At 45.3% G+C, this 15767-nt stretch overlaps 1 protein-coding gene across 1 annotated transcript in view; it reads left to right on the forward strand.

The window, feature by feature from the left end:
* The window catches only part of FGF2 (fibroblast growth factor 2), an 18503-nt gene continuing 2736 nt past the window's right edge, over positions 1 to 15767 (forward strand). The window contains exons 1-2 of the mRNA XM_033060463.1: positions 1 to 263; positions 14561 to 14664. Of these exons, the coding sequence (XP_032916354.1) occupies positions 92 to 263; positions 14561 to 14664 (276 nt within the window). The 5' untranslated portion in view covers positions 1 to 91. The remainder of the gene's footprint in view (positions 264 to 14560; positions 14665 to 15767) is intronic.

Consider the following 15767-nt stretch of genomic DNA (forward strand, 5'->3'; position numbering starts at 1 on the left):
GGACGGCCGGGGCAGGGGCCGAGGCCGCCCGGCGCTGGCGGCGGGGGGCGGCGGGGGCCCGGCGCGGCGCGGTGCCGCCGGGGCCCGGCGCATGGCGGCGGCGGGGGGCATCGCCACGCTGCCCGACGACGGCGGCAGCGGCGCCTTTCCCCCGGGGCACTTCAAGGACCCCAAGCGCCTGTACTGCAAGAACGGCGGCTTCTTCCTGCGCATCAACCCCGACGGGAAGGTGGACGGCGTCCGCGAGAAGAGCGACCCGCACAGTGAGTGTGTCCCGGGACCACCGCGGGCGGCACCGGGGCGGGCGGGCGGCTCCTCGCCCGGGCAGCGGGGCTGCGAGCGGAGCCGCGCCTCGGCCGTCCCGCCCTGCCGAAGCTTCGGCAGCGAGCCGTGCTTGGAAAGCGCCCGTCAATGTTGCCGAATGTTCCTAAGCGAATAACCGCGAGTACGCAGACGGAGTTAATTCATGCCGGGTTAATTCGTACCCACGTCCCGTAGCGGTCCCGCGCCGGCACCTGCGGGATGTTCCCGAGGCAAAGCCTCGCTGGCGGCTCCGCCCTCAACCTGCTGAGTGCTGAGCTCGTCAGGTGCACAGAGGTTTGGTTACGGGCTTGAAGGGGTCTCGGGTTTGTTTGCGTGGCCTTTACAGGGGTCTGATGGCACTTGACGGCTCTACACGGCGGCGGTGAATGCGTAGCAAGGTAGAGAGGAGGTTGTTCTTTCTTTTTCCCAGTGTGGGCAGGTGCTCTTGAGTACGAGCACTTTGGCACACAGGTACTCTTAGGAACAGAGGGGTAAATCTGGCCAAGGAAGCGGGGTTTATAACAAACAGCTGTCAGAACACCTTTTTCGTTTAAAATGTTACATGTTCCATTGTTTTTTTTTTTTTTTTTAAACTTTATTAACGGTGGTTTAGATACAGATAAAATCCATGGATTCCAGCAGCTGCAGGAGGCTGTCCCTCCCAATACCTGATGGTTTGAAGGGACAGAAAGGCTCCTGGGCTGGGAGCACAGCCCATGGGACGAGTGATCAGAGGCTTGCAGGGAGCTTGTGGCAGGTTGCTATTACCAACACAGGCTGCTTTTTGTCCTACAAACAAAATGGCTTTTGCAGAGCTCAGAATATTTTGGAAGTATTCAGCATGGAGGTGTGTGGTGGGTTTTTGGTGTGCCTGTGAGGCGTTTCCTTCAGCACAGGTATGGGGAGTTGCTGTGTAGCTGTCAGATAGTCCCAGCCCCATTCCTGGCTGGAGGGAATTTGTTACTGTGCCGTGTGCAGGGCTTGCCTGCAGGCACTTGGCATGAGGAGCAGGTGAAATGCCTTACTGGGATTCTTCATCTGCTTTGCACCTGTGCTCTGGGTGATGGATACAGGGACTAGGAGGAAAAGGAAGTGAGGAGACAGAACAAAGATGCTTAATATTACTTTCTGCTTCGGACATTCACCTTTTGCAAAACAATTAGTTTTACCCAGCAATTCCAAAGAAATCCTGTTACAGGAATCCTTAAAGGTAATTAATCTCATTAGTTAACAGACTCCATAAGTAGCTATGGAAATGTGCTGGAAATCTGCTGCAAAGGGAGGTGATGTTGAGGGGGATGCACAAGGCTGAAGCTGAGTCCAGGACACTGCTGTGGCTGTTGGGTTCTTGCCTCATTCCCTGTCTTTGCTTTTGAACAGTGCAGGTAGTGGTGTGTGTTGTGTGCTCACCTGGCTGGGCCAGGCTGCCCTGAGGGAGCTGGTATTTTTCACTGCAGCCTTTTTCATCACAGAGCTCCCTCACAGCAACTTCTTCCTCTCAGCCTTTTTTATTACTCTCTCTCAGGAAAACTAATACTAGTTTTTAATTCTTGAGTCCATTGAATGTTTGTTTTTTCTTCCTGTTGAGCCTTATCAATACTAAAATTTTCAACTGGCATCTTGTGCTTTCCTTTCTTATTATCAGACAGCTGTTGGCTTGTTGCTTTTTGTTCCTTTCTTTTTTTTTCCTGGAAGAGCCCTAGTTCTGAGAAGCAGATTATAATCAGTGCTTGAAGCATCAGCGAGGCTCATTGCTGGGGCATTGCATGGTTCACATCCTTAGCATCCTTGCTGTAAATACGTCATTCCACACGACTCTGCTCAACTCTGACCTGGTGAGTGCTGCCCTGTGAAATCTCGTGGTATTCCTGGCATGGCAGAGGGCAATAAATCTTGGACAATGTGAGAGGACTTTAAAAAAAGAAATTAGCAATGAAAATAGACACCTCAAGTAATTCAGGGTGATTTTCTTAGTTAAGCAAAAGGTTTTGTAAGGTGGTTTTGAGAAAAGAAATACAATGTCTGCACAATTTGGTTTAGAAATAATTAAAGGCCAGTTAGTAGAGATGCTTGTGGTTGCTGCTATTCTTGGGAATTAATTATACAAAATAACATTTCAATAGCACATCATCCTTCTTACTTTTAAAGGAAGTTCTTGTTTTAGAAGGCAAGTTACTGTCTCCTTACATTTCACACCAAAGTTTTAATGCTATAAACCAGTTTCCATGATCCATGACCTTCTTAGCTCCCTTCCTTCTGCCTCTGTTTGAAATACACGTCTGCTTTATGTACCAGCATGGTTTTACACTCACCTTCATTTATTCATAATTGCGTTGTTAATGAAATTAAGAACGGGAGTTGACGTCCTGCGTGCTGGAGGATTGGGATCATATGATTCACGCGGCTGAAACCCAGGACAGGGCGTCTTCCATGGCCACTATTGCCACATCTGACGCGTGCGCTGCCGTGACTGCAGTGAAGTGCCCCTTTGGACACACTCTGGGGACTCTGCAGTGTTTTCCCTTGAAGAGGTGCTTTCACACAAACAAGAAACAGGAGGCGCTTTCTGAGAGTCTTGTTGTCCAAAGCAAAACAAAAAACATGGCTGGTTTGTTGTTGTTGATCAACAACTGTTGATTTATGCCCTGGAAAACTTACAAAGGACGCAGTGTTTTTGGAAAAGCTTTTAGAAACTCTCCAGAGGTGTTTCCCTCAAAGAGGCTACAGTGCTGGTGAGGGGGAAAAGCCTGGAGAATGGAAAGGGAACACTTATCCATACATTTAGAATGTGTAGCACAGCTGGTTCCTTTCAGAGTTTCCCTAAATGAGGAATGGTTGGCATTTATGTATTTCCATAATTTCTTAAGCAGCTTTGTTTCATGAAGTGCATAACCCAAGACAGTATCCAAGGCATCCCAAGCCATTCTTGTCCACTCCTTAATGAGGTGACAAGGCTCCAGCCTCTCACTTGGAAAGGATTCAGCTGTGTGAGCTCAGTCAACCCTGCAGATGTAGGAAATGCCTTCTTCCTGCTCAGTACCTCTCTCCTCTTCCGTAAATATCTGAAGAAAATGTGAAATTGGGTAGTACTGGTCCAGGAAAATTTCTTAAGCAGGTTTCCTTTCATAAATAGGTCTTAATATTAAGATTTTGACCAGTCTCTCTCACATTTAAATGGTTATGCTCAAAATGTTTTGGAAAGACTCTGCTGAAGTATTGACTGACTCTTAGAGCAGCTCAGTGAAGACGATGGCAATCTGGTCACCAATCATGCAATGGGAGAAAACTCATGGTGCTCCTAAGTTGAGCAGACGTCAGGAAGTGTTTTCATATGAAGGTTCAGGACATCGTGTTTAGCTTTTGTAGGTGCGTAAGTTGTTTGGAACTTGGAATATCTCCTTTCCCATTTTGGTGTCCCACGGACGTGGCTGGGGCTGTTGACAGGGCAAGATCTGTTCCAGATCTTAGCACTGAGAGGTGACTCATTTAGAAAAGACCCTGCCCCTAAATGTTCAAATGCTTTGCTTCTACCCAGGTGCTTCTGGAAACAGACTTTTTTCACGTTACTTTTGATCTGTTGCACAGACCTTAACTGCTTTGCCAAGTACTTTGTGGCACGGCAGAGAAATTCCTCCTGGCTCCTGGATGTTGCTGCCTTTAGGGGATGAGGTAGCAGAGATCTCCTGTGTGAAAAAGTTGGGAATATGTTTCCTTTGCTTCTTTTGTCATAGAAATACCATCGTGTTCCTGCCCAGGGGAGGATGCCTTCTCAGCTCTCGCTGTGTTTGCTAATCCCTATCCCAGTTCCCAGGGAGTCTTGTCCACCCCGGAGCTGTGTGATCCAAGAGCAGGTACACTCCAAAGGTGGGCCAAGGCAACACAAGGGGTCTCCAGTGGGCAGTGAGCTGTCCTGTCCCTCCCAGCTGTTTTCTGCCCAGTTTGGATGTGGAGAAGGTTCCAAGGGCACCACCATCCAGAGGTACACTAGAGGGCAGGATTTAGCCCTTAAATTGTCTCACTTAGGAAATTGGGAGTGCTTTTACATAGTCTGGTTTGCAGGAAAATGATAATCCAACTTTGTTAGCCATACACTCCCAGAGCTGGAAGAGACAAATACAGATAACATGTTGTGAGATCAGGTGGCTGCTGTTGGTTTTCATTTGGTTCATAAATGCTTGAAATTTGTGCAGCCGATTCTAAGAAAAAGTTTCTCTGCAGTGGGGTCATATTTAAAAGCATTCTACAGGAAGTAAATTATGTTAGTAACTCAACCTGAATTTTAAATGATAATCTTTTCAGTGACACTTTTTCTGTAAGCTTTCCCCTGCTCCCCTGGATTACAGATAAGGCAGGCAGTTCTAATAAATAGTTATTTGATCATTATGGTTTTTAGCACTCTTGGGAGCATTACTTTGGGATCACTGGCCATCTGTTCAGGATACTTGAGAGGTGATGGATTGTGCTGAGCTGGTAAACAACCCTGGAATTAATGGTGCTTTTGACTGTTGGTGACAGCGTGTTTAGTGCAATTATCTAATAAAACCAAACCAGACCCAACGCAGCCCAGAGAATGCTCAAGTTACTGTTGCTGAAAAACATACATAAGTGTCTGACATCTGTAAATTGAATATCTATTCCAGGTGATATCTGAAAAGTTTATGGCAGGATTTTTGAAGCCTTGGTTAGGAGATACTGTTCCAATCCTGATGGAGAATTAATAGCCTTGGCTTTTGTTAGCACCTGTTCAAGACTAGGTGTTTCAAAACAAAGCAGGTCTCTCACCCTTCATTGTTTTCAGCAGTGTTTGGTGACAATGTGCAGGTCAACTGTTTTGCCTGTCTGCCTCTTTTGCTGCCTCCAGACTTGTCAATAAAAATATTGAAAGGGCGCCTCTCTGGAGTGCTGTTGGCATTTTAGGTTATTATCTTACGTAGTTCTTTGTTTGTTCAGGGTAGGGCCAGATTTTGACTGGAGCTCGATAGGATCGGCCGAGAATACAAATGAGATGATGTCTGCACAGTTGGGTGGAGGTTGTCCTGCAGGAGCTGTCGTGGTGCAGTGCTGCTGGAGTGACCCTGGCTGAGCCTGTCGCTCGTCTTTGACTTGCAGAGCTTGAAACCACATTGACCGAGTGATTCAAAGGAGACTGAGGGTGCTGGGAGGGGGCAAAGCAGGGCCCAGACTCCATGGCCGTGTGCAGTGCCAGTGTGGTGAAATTCTCTTCTTGTGCTGCAGAGCTTGGTGGTTTGTCTGTTACCTTCTGACAGGATTTCAGCAGATCTCATAAAACCGCAATCACTTGGATTCCTGGAATGTGCAAGTCACAAAATCCTGGTAGCCGTGGCTCTGGAATCCTGCATGGTGGTGTTTTGTAAGAGCAAGGAGAGATGTCAGCTGTGATACAGCTTGAAAATATTTGTAGTGTTTCTTGGTTCTTTCCTTTCTGCCCTGAGGCTGGCCTGCAATGCCTGATGCAAACTTCCCCCATATCTCTGACACTCTGTGCCGTTCTGTGGGAGTGTAGCTTTGGGGTTATTTTTGGTGTTAAAGGATGTCCTTAACATACTCAAGTGTGCAGTTACTACAGCATCTCGATCTGTGCTTGGGTCTGTAGCATCTGTGGGGACTGGCATCAATTTTTTGGTATCTTTTCTTGGCATTTCTGGGGAAAAAATCGTGAAGTCTTCATTTTTCCCCACATATCCATCACTGACATGCCAAGAAAAGTGCCAGGGATGGTGCGAGGGAGGTGGTAGGAGTGCGAGGCTGGCAATGTGAAGTGGAGAGACACAGAGTGCCCCTCTCCAGTGGCAGCTGATTGTCACTGCCTGTCCTGTGATGCCGTGTCCTGAACCATCTCATCTGTCAAAATGCAGGACAGGATACAGTGTCTTCCCAGATGGATGTCTGGAAGAGTGCAAAGAGAGTTTGTATAGCTGTCACCTATGCTACATTTCAGGTTAGAATAGTGATTTTGGGGCTGTGTTCCAAAGAATGTTCATAGAGTCTCACAACTCTGGAAAGACCGGTGGAGAGACCGACATTCCTGGGTGTAGGAAATACACCTGTGGAGTGTGCAGTTACTCCATGGGACCTGCAGGAACAGAGGTGGATACAAAACCAGCAGCACGTGTTAGTGTGGACAAGCAACCACCAAGGGCCATGCAGGGGCTGTCACCTCTGTGTAGAGGTCACTTAGGGAATCCTGCTGCACAGACTTGTTGGGCTGAGCAGTTCCTGGGAAACAGTACGTGGATTCAGTTCCTTGGGTTTCTCCACCTGTTTCAGAGCAGTTGGGATGAACAGCTGAACGTGCTCCTGGCCATTTGTTGGAGTATGTAAATAGGAAACATTAATTTTGTGGTTTTAGAGACGTTTACAGACTCACTGTGGATGTTTTGCTGACAGTAATGCTGTTCATTCAGGAAAATGGAGGGAAAAAATGTACAATGCTCGTGTCCTTAGAAATGCAGGAATTCCTCAAAGCTGAAGAGGTGCACAGAACTGCCTCATGTTGCCAGGTGTTCTTTATTTCAGTCCCAACCTACTGCTTGCTTTAGAGCTTCAAGAAGTAACCTCTTCCAGAGCACTTACCTGTGCTAGAGCCAGTGCCAGTAGTGGTAAGGTGATCCAGTGATCAGGCTCTCATCCCGTGGATCAGTATTGTCAGTGTGATATTCTATCAGGAGTGGGGTGCCTGGCTGCTGCTTTGCTGTGCTGTAAGGTGATGGCCAGTGCCTGTAGCTGGTGTGCTGCAGGAGCACCCTCTTGCAGGAGATGTCTGGAGCAGTGTGGACATTGAAACCATCACATAAATCTAAACCAGGATATGGGCACTAGCAATGGTCAGGCTGGAGCAGCAAGGAGTCAAGTAGGTTCTTCCTAGCTGCAGATTCCAAGGTCTCTCTTTTGTTCTCAGGAAAGTGCTTACTGTCCCTTCTTAGAATGGTTCAAATGTACTCAGAATAAAAGTGAGGAGTGTTACCCAAATATGTATTGTGAGTTTTATTTTCAGTTAAGGAATGTGGTTTCTTACGAAGAAAACTCTACTCAAGCAGCACTGCATTCAAAAGCAAATTAGAGCCTTTTTGTGAGGACTGATTCATTACTGTGCTAGGTCAGCAGTGATTGACAGCTCTTGTCCTTCCCTGCAGCTGGTGCTGTTCCCCTGTGGATGCTTTATTGGAAGGTCAGCACGTGGTGGTTACACAGCTTGCTGGAAAGGGATGGACTAGGAGGATGAAGTAAGACTCCGAGCTCATGGTGGCATTTGCACTGTGCTGGCAGTAAAGGAGCTGGGCTGGCACCAGTGCAATACTGTGTGTGCACGTGTAAGGCTTTAATTTTTTAAATTTATTTTTATTTTTTGTAAAAATATTTATTAAAATCTCAATGATCAGTTCAGTTTCATTGGTACTGGGAAGTACAAACCCAGCATAGTTGCTGTCTTTTGGTCAGGTTAAGAGCAATCAGCTCTAAAAGGCAGCTCAAAACTCAGAAGCTCCTGTGTATGGGGTTGTTCCTGCTTCCTCCTCCTGTCTGATGTGCCATCCCTGGGTGCCTGACAGAGTTCCTCTTTCACCACTGTGCTCCAGACTCTGAAATCCAGCTTACTGATTCTTCTTGGCATTCCTAAAATCCAGCTTTTTCTTTCCAGCTGTGGCACCGATGCTTATTGAGCCTGTGGGTCAGCAATGTCTCACCACTGCTCTGGCAGCCTTTGCCTTTCATCTCATGTGTTACTGCTCCGACATCAGTCACAGCCCTAACTGCTGTGTACTACTGAGCAGTCGTGTGAGTTGTACCTGGAGGAGGAACACTATAAATACCTTCTAAAAATTAGACATCTTACCTTTTCTTCTGAAAATGCTGTTCCTGTGTTTGCCTTGGGTTGTCCCTGGTTTTATGTGTTTGTTTTCCTGCAAGTAAAAAACAGGTCATAGTTACAAGGAGATGAGTGAATGCACAGTAAATATAAAGCTGAATTTCTGCAAGTTCTGTACGTGTCTTTTGACACGACTGTGTTAGCTGAACATTGCACCAGCTTTGTTCTGAAGTTGAACACCCACAAGTGGTTATTCTGCAGTTTACTTCAGTCAATACTAAATGAAGCAAAAGCAAATGAGAGTAAAGTGGGGGATAACTTAACCCTTGCTGCAAAAAGCCCTTTGGGAACAGTTCTAAAAAATCTACATGTGAACAGGCATGTGTTATTCTTTTGATAAGGAAACCCTGAAACATTTTTCTAAATCAAGAATATGGGGTGAAAATAATGGTAATTTGGAGACTAAGCTTTATTACCTATATCCAGTAATGAAAGAAGTTCTTCTCTGGTAAAGCTAGGAATTCTTTCTGTTTGCTTTTGCCTTCTTGACTTCCAAAGATGCATCATCAGTTCATCAGTTCGTCTGCAATGCCAAGGAGTCAGCAAACAGTGTGGCAGAAGGCATTTGGAAGGGTTGTACATGATGGTCACTTGGAGTTTCTGGCGTATTAAATCCTTTCGTAATGCGAAGCAATCGCTGTTTACTCGGCAGCACACAATGCCCCAGTCTTGCTTTGTAAGCAGAATCCACAAACTTTGGATTTGCTTTTGCATGACTTTTTTACTCAGTTACGTTTGATCAGCCAGGTTATGCAAGCTGTGAGAAGTGGAGAAGTGTGGCTGTGCGTATTTTACATGTGGGCACACAGGCAAAGAGCACAGTGTCACACCGGCGCCAGAAGTGTTGAATGTCACACTATTCTGAAATTGTTCTGCAGGATGACTTTACTGTCTTTTATATGAGATTTATAGGAAACACCAGAGAATGCTGTGTATTTGGTAATCAGTGTTTCATGGGGAGGATTCCCAATGTCACAGGTGCATGTTAGGTACAGCTGGGTATTTGTAGGAACTGAGGTCAAGATGTAAATCAGGATAGGTAGAGGACCTGAATAGGGAAATAATTTCTATTGTAGTCAGTATCTGTACTACTTTAAAAGGTGAAAACTTTCAAAATCTGAGAATGTCCCTGTTAATATGGTTGATTAGAACAGCGGGAGGATGCTTAAACAGTTACACAAGTTACTGTTCTGCTTTAAGCCCTGGATTACTCTTAAGTGTAACCGGAACTTCCTGAAGTGTTTGTGTTTCAGGAGTGTGTATTTTTGTTGTAGATGTTTACCTTTTGGAGACCTTGGGTCTGTCTGCCAGTGGTTTTATGCCTCTGGCTGGCAAAAAGGAAAAAGATACACTTAGAATGTTGTCATGCAAAAGCAAAGAAATGTGCCTTTGTATGGGAGCGTGAGTCACTGTTTCTCGCTGTGACACTCCATTGGCTTGATTGTTTTTGTTGCAATTCTGATGGTTTGGTTTATTAGCAGCCCACCTCTCCTGCTAAGCTGTTTCTCTTCTCCCTGGCTCACACGTGTTCCAGGTTTTAGGCAGTGTGTCCATCAGTGCCTCTGGCAGTGGCTCAGTTTTACCGTGAGCAAGTTGTTCTCTTGTTCGCAGTCTGAAGGCTTGGGGATACCTTGTATATCAGCGCTTATCAAACAGCAGAAGTTGTAAATTGCTAATTGTGCCTTTGAAAGAGATGTCAGAAACTGTCAGAAACTGATGTGGGACAGAGGGACAGAAAGATGTCTGTAATTCTTAGAGGAAGCTACAGTAGGCATCACCAGGCTGGGGTTTGGATCGGATCCAGCAATCAGGAAATGCCAGAGGTGGGGTGTTAATATACGTGTGCTTGTAAATGCATGTGTAGCTTTGAGCCAGCCCTGGCTTTGGGAGGGTTTGTCGTGTTAGGTGTGGAGCAAGCACATCTGACTCCTTGTGTTTTGCTTGGACACCTGGCTGGGAATAGATGTTGCCCCCGAGCATGAAGGAATGGCGAGCTTCAGCCACAGAGGAGAGCAGAGTGGGAATTCGGCTGTAGGGTGTTGCATTTAGCGAAACGTGGTTGAGTCTTACTTTTCCCCTCTTTTTTTTGTGAACTTCCTTGCATTTCTGATGCTTATTCCCTCTGGAGCTGACCCACCTCTGCAGGGAGACTGCAAAATAGCTGCTTTGTGCTTTCCTGTGGGCACGGAGGTGCGGGAGGACGGGCAGTAGGAGCTGGCACAGCAGCTTCACCGCGCTGTCACTCGGGGGCCTCGTGGAAGGATTTTCCTTACAGGGCCTCTGCAAATATGTTGGAGATGGGCCCTGAGCCTTTGGCTGGGGCTGAGCTTTTCCACAGCAGACTGTAGTAACACTAGTCATTGATCCAGAGACGTGCAGCCTGGGATTTTTGGGGGGTACAGAAACTCTCCCTTCTCATAAACTGAGTGAGAGGTGTTTTGCATTTTGTTCCAGTAAAGCAGCTGTATGTTAGTGAAAAGAGGCTGAAATAGTATCCAGTTTGTCCTCTCTTCCCGGCCCTAAGCTGTTCCTTTAGGTGCAGTGTGGCAGGCAGGGTTCTCTCTGTGGAGTGATGGAGGCTGGACTAGAGGGAGTCCTGACCCGAGTTTTGTGTGCTCCTGACACTGGGGCTGGTACTTGTAGCGTTGGTCTGCACTGAGGGCTGTGTGTAGGGTTACAGTGAAAATACAGCTGAGGCTGTAATCAAACCTTCATTTGCTGTGTAAATGCATCCGAAGCCAGAAGCTCATAGTTGGTTTTTACTTCAGGGTTTCTCTGATACAGTGGCTAGAGTTCCCATTTCCTTGTGGAGGAGCTGGAAAATGGGAGTTTTATTAATCCCTTTGGCTAATACATCCTCAAATTCCACCTCCTTCAGATGAGTGAGCTCGCCTCATGCCCAGTACAGCACCTTCCTGTACTGCCTTATCCTGCCCTCCCTTTACTGCTCTTTGCTCTTTTTGTTTGCCTTTTATTTTATTCCTAATGTGTTTCTGTCCATTTCTCTCCTCCCTGTGACCTTTATTTTCCCTTTTCCTTACTGATCCCGTGGCATTCTCCTGCCCCTGTTGTGAGTGAAATACCAGCACGTGGCTTTGCTCACAGGGTTTGCCCTGGACAAAGGGCTTGCCAGCACATTCCCACTGGGAATCAAAAGGTAGTACCAGCTCAGCAGTGAGCAACTTCCAGAATGTGCAGCTCTGTTTTTCTGAAGTATTAAGTTGGAAGATTTTGCCCAGGTCTTTGAAGTGAACTGGTTTTGAAGGATATGTTTGGCTGAACCCTTTATGATGAGGAGCAGTGAAACCATTTGGGACCGTTTAAGTTGTGCAGTTCCTGGGTCTGGGCCACTCTAAAGCTTTGGTTTATTGGAACTGTAAAAGCACCTGGGAGTTTGCATTGTATGGGTGATTTTCCAGTTCTTGTGCTCAGGACAATAAAAGTACTTTTGGAAAATGTTCATGTTTTCTCTATTCCCTGCATTTACTAACAGCTTTCATGTCTAGCTACTTGTCCTTAAAATTATTTTCTCCACTGGACTGCACAAACTGCCTTGGAAATAATTTTTTTTGAGGTCTCTAAGAAAACAAGGAAGATCCATTTCTTAACAGAAATCTGAAACCTTGCCAACCACAAGGCTATTAAATACCACTTTTCAACTTCCATATTCTTAGAAAAGTCTCTCCAAGTTGTGAAATAAATGCCCATTTGTAACTCTGTTAAATACACTGTTCAATTTAACCTGCAGCTTGTACATCTGTCCTGGCCACATACCTTGTGAAAGAACATCTCAGTTCCTGTTGCAGTGTACTCCAACTTTCTTTTGTGCCCAGATTGTACTGGTTTCAGTGGAAATTCGGGTTGGACTATAGTTTGTGGCGTTTTTCAGCCAGAACATCAGTGAATACAAATGTCTAACAGAACCTCTGCTTATTACTGTAAAAAACATTCCCTCTCTATCCATATTTATATGAATGGAAGGCAGTGTAGGTTCACCTGGGCTACATCACTCAGTTTCTCCACTGGTGTGAAAGTGCATATGGACATCCTGCAATTTTCTTCTTACTCAGCAGAATGATTCTGTTAAGCTTATTATGATAGAAAAGAAAGTCTTTAATAGGAGCTGTAAATTTCCTGGGTGCTGTGAGTTGGTTGTATTGTTTTATTTAATAAGTTAGTGATGATTTAGCCCCAGTCCTGGGGATGTTTGCCCAGCAGGGGAACTCTGTGTTCTCACAACACCAGCGGGCATTGAGCAGAGCCTTGTGCTTGGCATTCCTTGTGGATTGCAGGGCGTGAATGAGAAGTGGGAAATAACTCTGCCGTGCTAGAGGGGCCCTCAAAGAAGTGCCAGAATATCTGGGAAAACAGGCCTTTTTAGCCCTTGGTTAGTGACCTCTTTCACAACAATCTACTACTTTTTTTGGGATACAAATGTCTTAATTATTGACTTTCATGGTTGGGGATTTTTAGTTATGCTGAAAACAAGTATTAGGAGTAGATGTGAAATGATGAACAAAGTCTGCACTGTTGCTGTTGGTGTCCAAAGGCTGCCAAAGATGCAGATCATTGGTGTCAAGTGATACATTCCTCTTACAACCAGTTTAGTTGCAGTGAGCCAAACCTAAAATTGTCACTTCTGGTGATGGTCATGTGGTCAAAATGTGTTTGATCAGAAGGCTGTGTTGTATCTTGGCATCTCCAGCTCAGTGTAACCCTGTGGCAAATACCCACTGCGTTAATAAAGCTGTAAAGTAACACTGAGACCTGAAAAACTCTCAGTACTCTTCTGGCTCTGTTTGTTCACGTGTTTGTGTAGTTGGAGAGGAAAATCCAGTGTAGCTGGTTTTCCTTTTGGGGCTTTCAGTATTGCAGCTCTTTTCAAACTCTGCAGGAATACCTTGGGACTATTTTTTTGTTTTCACAAGCTTCTCCAAACGATACAAATTTTTACAGGACTTACAAACCTTTACCAGAAGTTTATTTTTACAGAACTTGAACCTCTGGCCCGGTGTGATACTGTAGGATTTCGTGTGCGTTTTTGTCCAGAGAAAGTCACGAAGCAGACAGTACTGCAGTAATTAATATTAATTTTCAGCTGTTCCACAGCTGTTTCTTGTTAAGTGTGTGGTGAAAGCTGTGTGCTTGGCACATCTCAAAAGTCCATTTCCCACAGTCCCTGCCCAGAGCACTTTTCCATGTTCTTGCTTCCCCAGAGGCTAAGGAGTTACACCAAAGTGTTTGGAGCTGTTCACAAGTCTGATTTTGGCCTCATAACTTGGGAGCCCTGTATTTTGGATACTTGGTTCTGAGATGAAATTGTGCCTGACTTTTTACTTTTACCCTGAAAAAGGATTGGCAGCAATTATCCTGACAGTTTCATGTTCCGTGTATTCCTGGTGTTGGAGTTTGGGTTGGTTTCTTCAGTGCTGTCTTTTTTCCCTTCAACAAAAAGCCAAATAAGCAACAACCTCTCTCTGAATCTCAAAAGATGCTCCTTCTGCAAAATTTACAGTCATTTCAGGCATTTATTCTGAAAAGCTCAAGCTATTTAAAACTGCATCTCCAAACAGAGTAAATTACCTGCTGAACCAAAGCAGGTGGGTGAAGGAAGCTCTTGTCCGAGATGTTGTGTACAACAGGCAAAGGGGAAGCTTTCATGTGTTCATCCAAACTACTGGGTTTGATTTATGGCTACAGAAATCAGTTAAGGCTTTGTGTTAATAATTCACAGGTAGTAGCTGAAAGCTGTGGGATAGGACCTTACAGGTTTTTATTTCTATAAAATCTGTAATTTCTTTTAATTGACGCAAAACATGTTCCTGTTTTGTGTAACGCTGTTTCTTGTGCCTTTGCTGCCTTCACCTACTGCTGCAGTTCAGTTTGTTTGTTCCACCCACTTGTTGGATGGATGAGGTAAACGAATGGATATTTTTCTGTTGGGAACTGCAGAACCCTTAGGGAGTGGAATGGACCTGAACAGTCTTGGTTAGACTTGCTGACAGGCTGCCTGTACACAGCTGTGTGCGTTCAGTGTCCGATGCTGTTCTGCAAACATCGAGATAACCTCTGGAGAAACTACCATGAAAAATTTCCATTTTCTGGGAGCAGCTCGCCGTGCCCTAAGTGGCCTTTCAAAGAATTTCATGGGTTTTTTACGCGAAATGAAGATATAATAACTCGGTCTAGCGGTTGCCAATTTGAGAGTAGCTACTTTCTTTGTAAAAATGGGATCAGAAAGCCAAAGGCTGAAAATTTTCTCTTTTCATTGCGAGCTGAAGCGTGGAGGGTTTGAAGCAGTGACTGTCAAGTGTTGCAATCCCACAATGGATGTGAAACCTTTTGTCTTTTTATTTTTTTGTTTGTTTCCAGTCAAGCTGCAGCTTCAGGCAGAGGAACGAGGAGTGGTGTCCATCAAAGGTGTCAGTGCCAATCGCTTCCTGGCCATGAAGGAGGATGGCAGATTGCTGGCCTTGGTAAGCACCCTTTCCTCATATCTCTGTGTTGCTGTGTCCTGCCCTTGCTCTGTGTGGAGTAACCGTTCTTCCTGCAGGACTTAGCTCCTGGGTGTGGGATTTATCAGGAGAAATGAGCTCTGCACAGCTTCTGTCAATTACTTGAAATAGGAATCGGGAGGACTTGGGTATTTCTGCCCTACCTAGGAGCTGCAAAATTTAACAGGAATGGCTTGTCTGGGAGAGAAAAAAATCACAGTGATCAGGAAATTATAAAAACAAATGAAGAATAGAGTGTCTGCCTTTTTACCTTCAGGAGTGATTTTTTCCTCTTTCACTTACTTTCACATAAAGTGATTTTAAAAGACCTCTTTGAAATGGAAAGTAAAGCAAATTTCTTTAAAAAATTACCGTTGTGATACTAATCTGTATGAATTATTTTCTCATTTTCCACTTTGTAGAGAATTAAGGGGTTTTTTTTGGCACTTCTACTTCGTAACTAGAAAACTGGCAAGAAAAATATTTTTGAAAATGTGATGATAAAATTTTAAAAGTTATATAAATGAGGGTAAATTAAGCTGCTCTCTAGTGAGACTAGTTTTAGTTTAAACTCGTGTGTTTTATTGGTATCAGCTGAATTTTTAACTGTGTTTTAAAGCCAGTGTGTGCAGCAGACTCTGAGAGTTAATATCTCTCAGAGCCAGATGATAAATTTTGCTTTAAGAGCTGCAGTTGCATTCATTTTGCTTATGACACCTAGACACTGTAAATCCCTCATGCACATTCATATCCTTCAGTGCCTGGTGAAGCACCACTGCAGGGCATCCACCCCGGCAGAATTTAGGTCTGTAAAGCACCTAGTCCCGGGTGCTTTGTGTATTCACAGCCCCATTCAGCCTCCGTGCAAGCCCCCTCTGCGGCTGGGGCTAACAATGTGCATTCCTAACCCTGGCTGAACTGCAGCTGATGAAAGACCCGTGCCTGCAGAAATTATTTCTGATTCCCCTTCTCTGCCTCCATGAAATGAGACAGTTTTACAGGAGCAGGGCTCCCCAGGGCGCTCCTCAGTTCTGGCTCCAGGGAGTTTTGTGTGGGCTCAGGAATGCAGTTAAAGAACCTGCTTC

Source organism: Catharus ustulatus, chromosome 5 (assembly GCF_009819885.2).
Source record: "Catharus ustulatus isolate bCatUst1 chromosome 5, bCatUst1.pri.v2, whole genome shotgun sequence".
In the NCBI taxonomy this organism is placed as follows: Eukaryota; Metazoa; Chordata; class Aves; order Passeriformes; family Turdidae; genus Catharus; species Catharus ustulatus.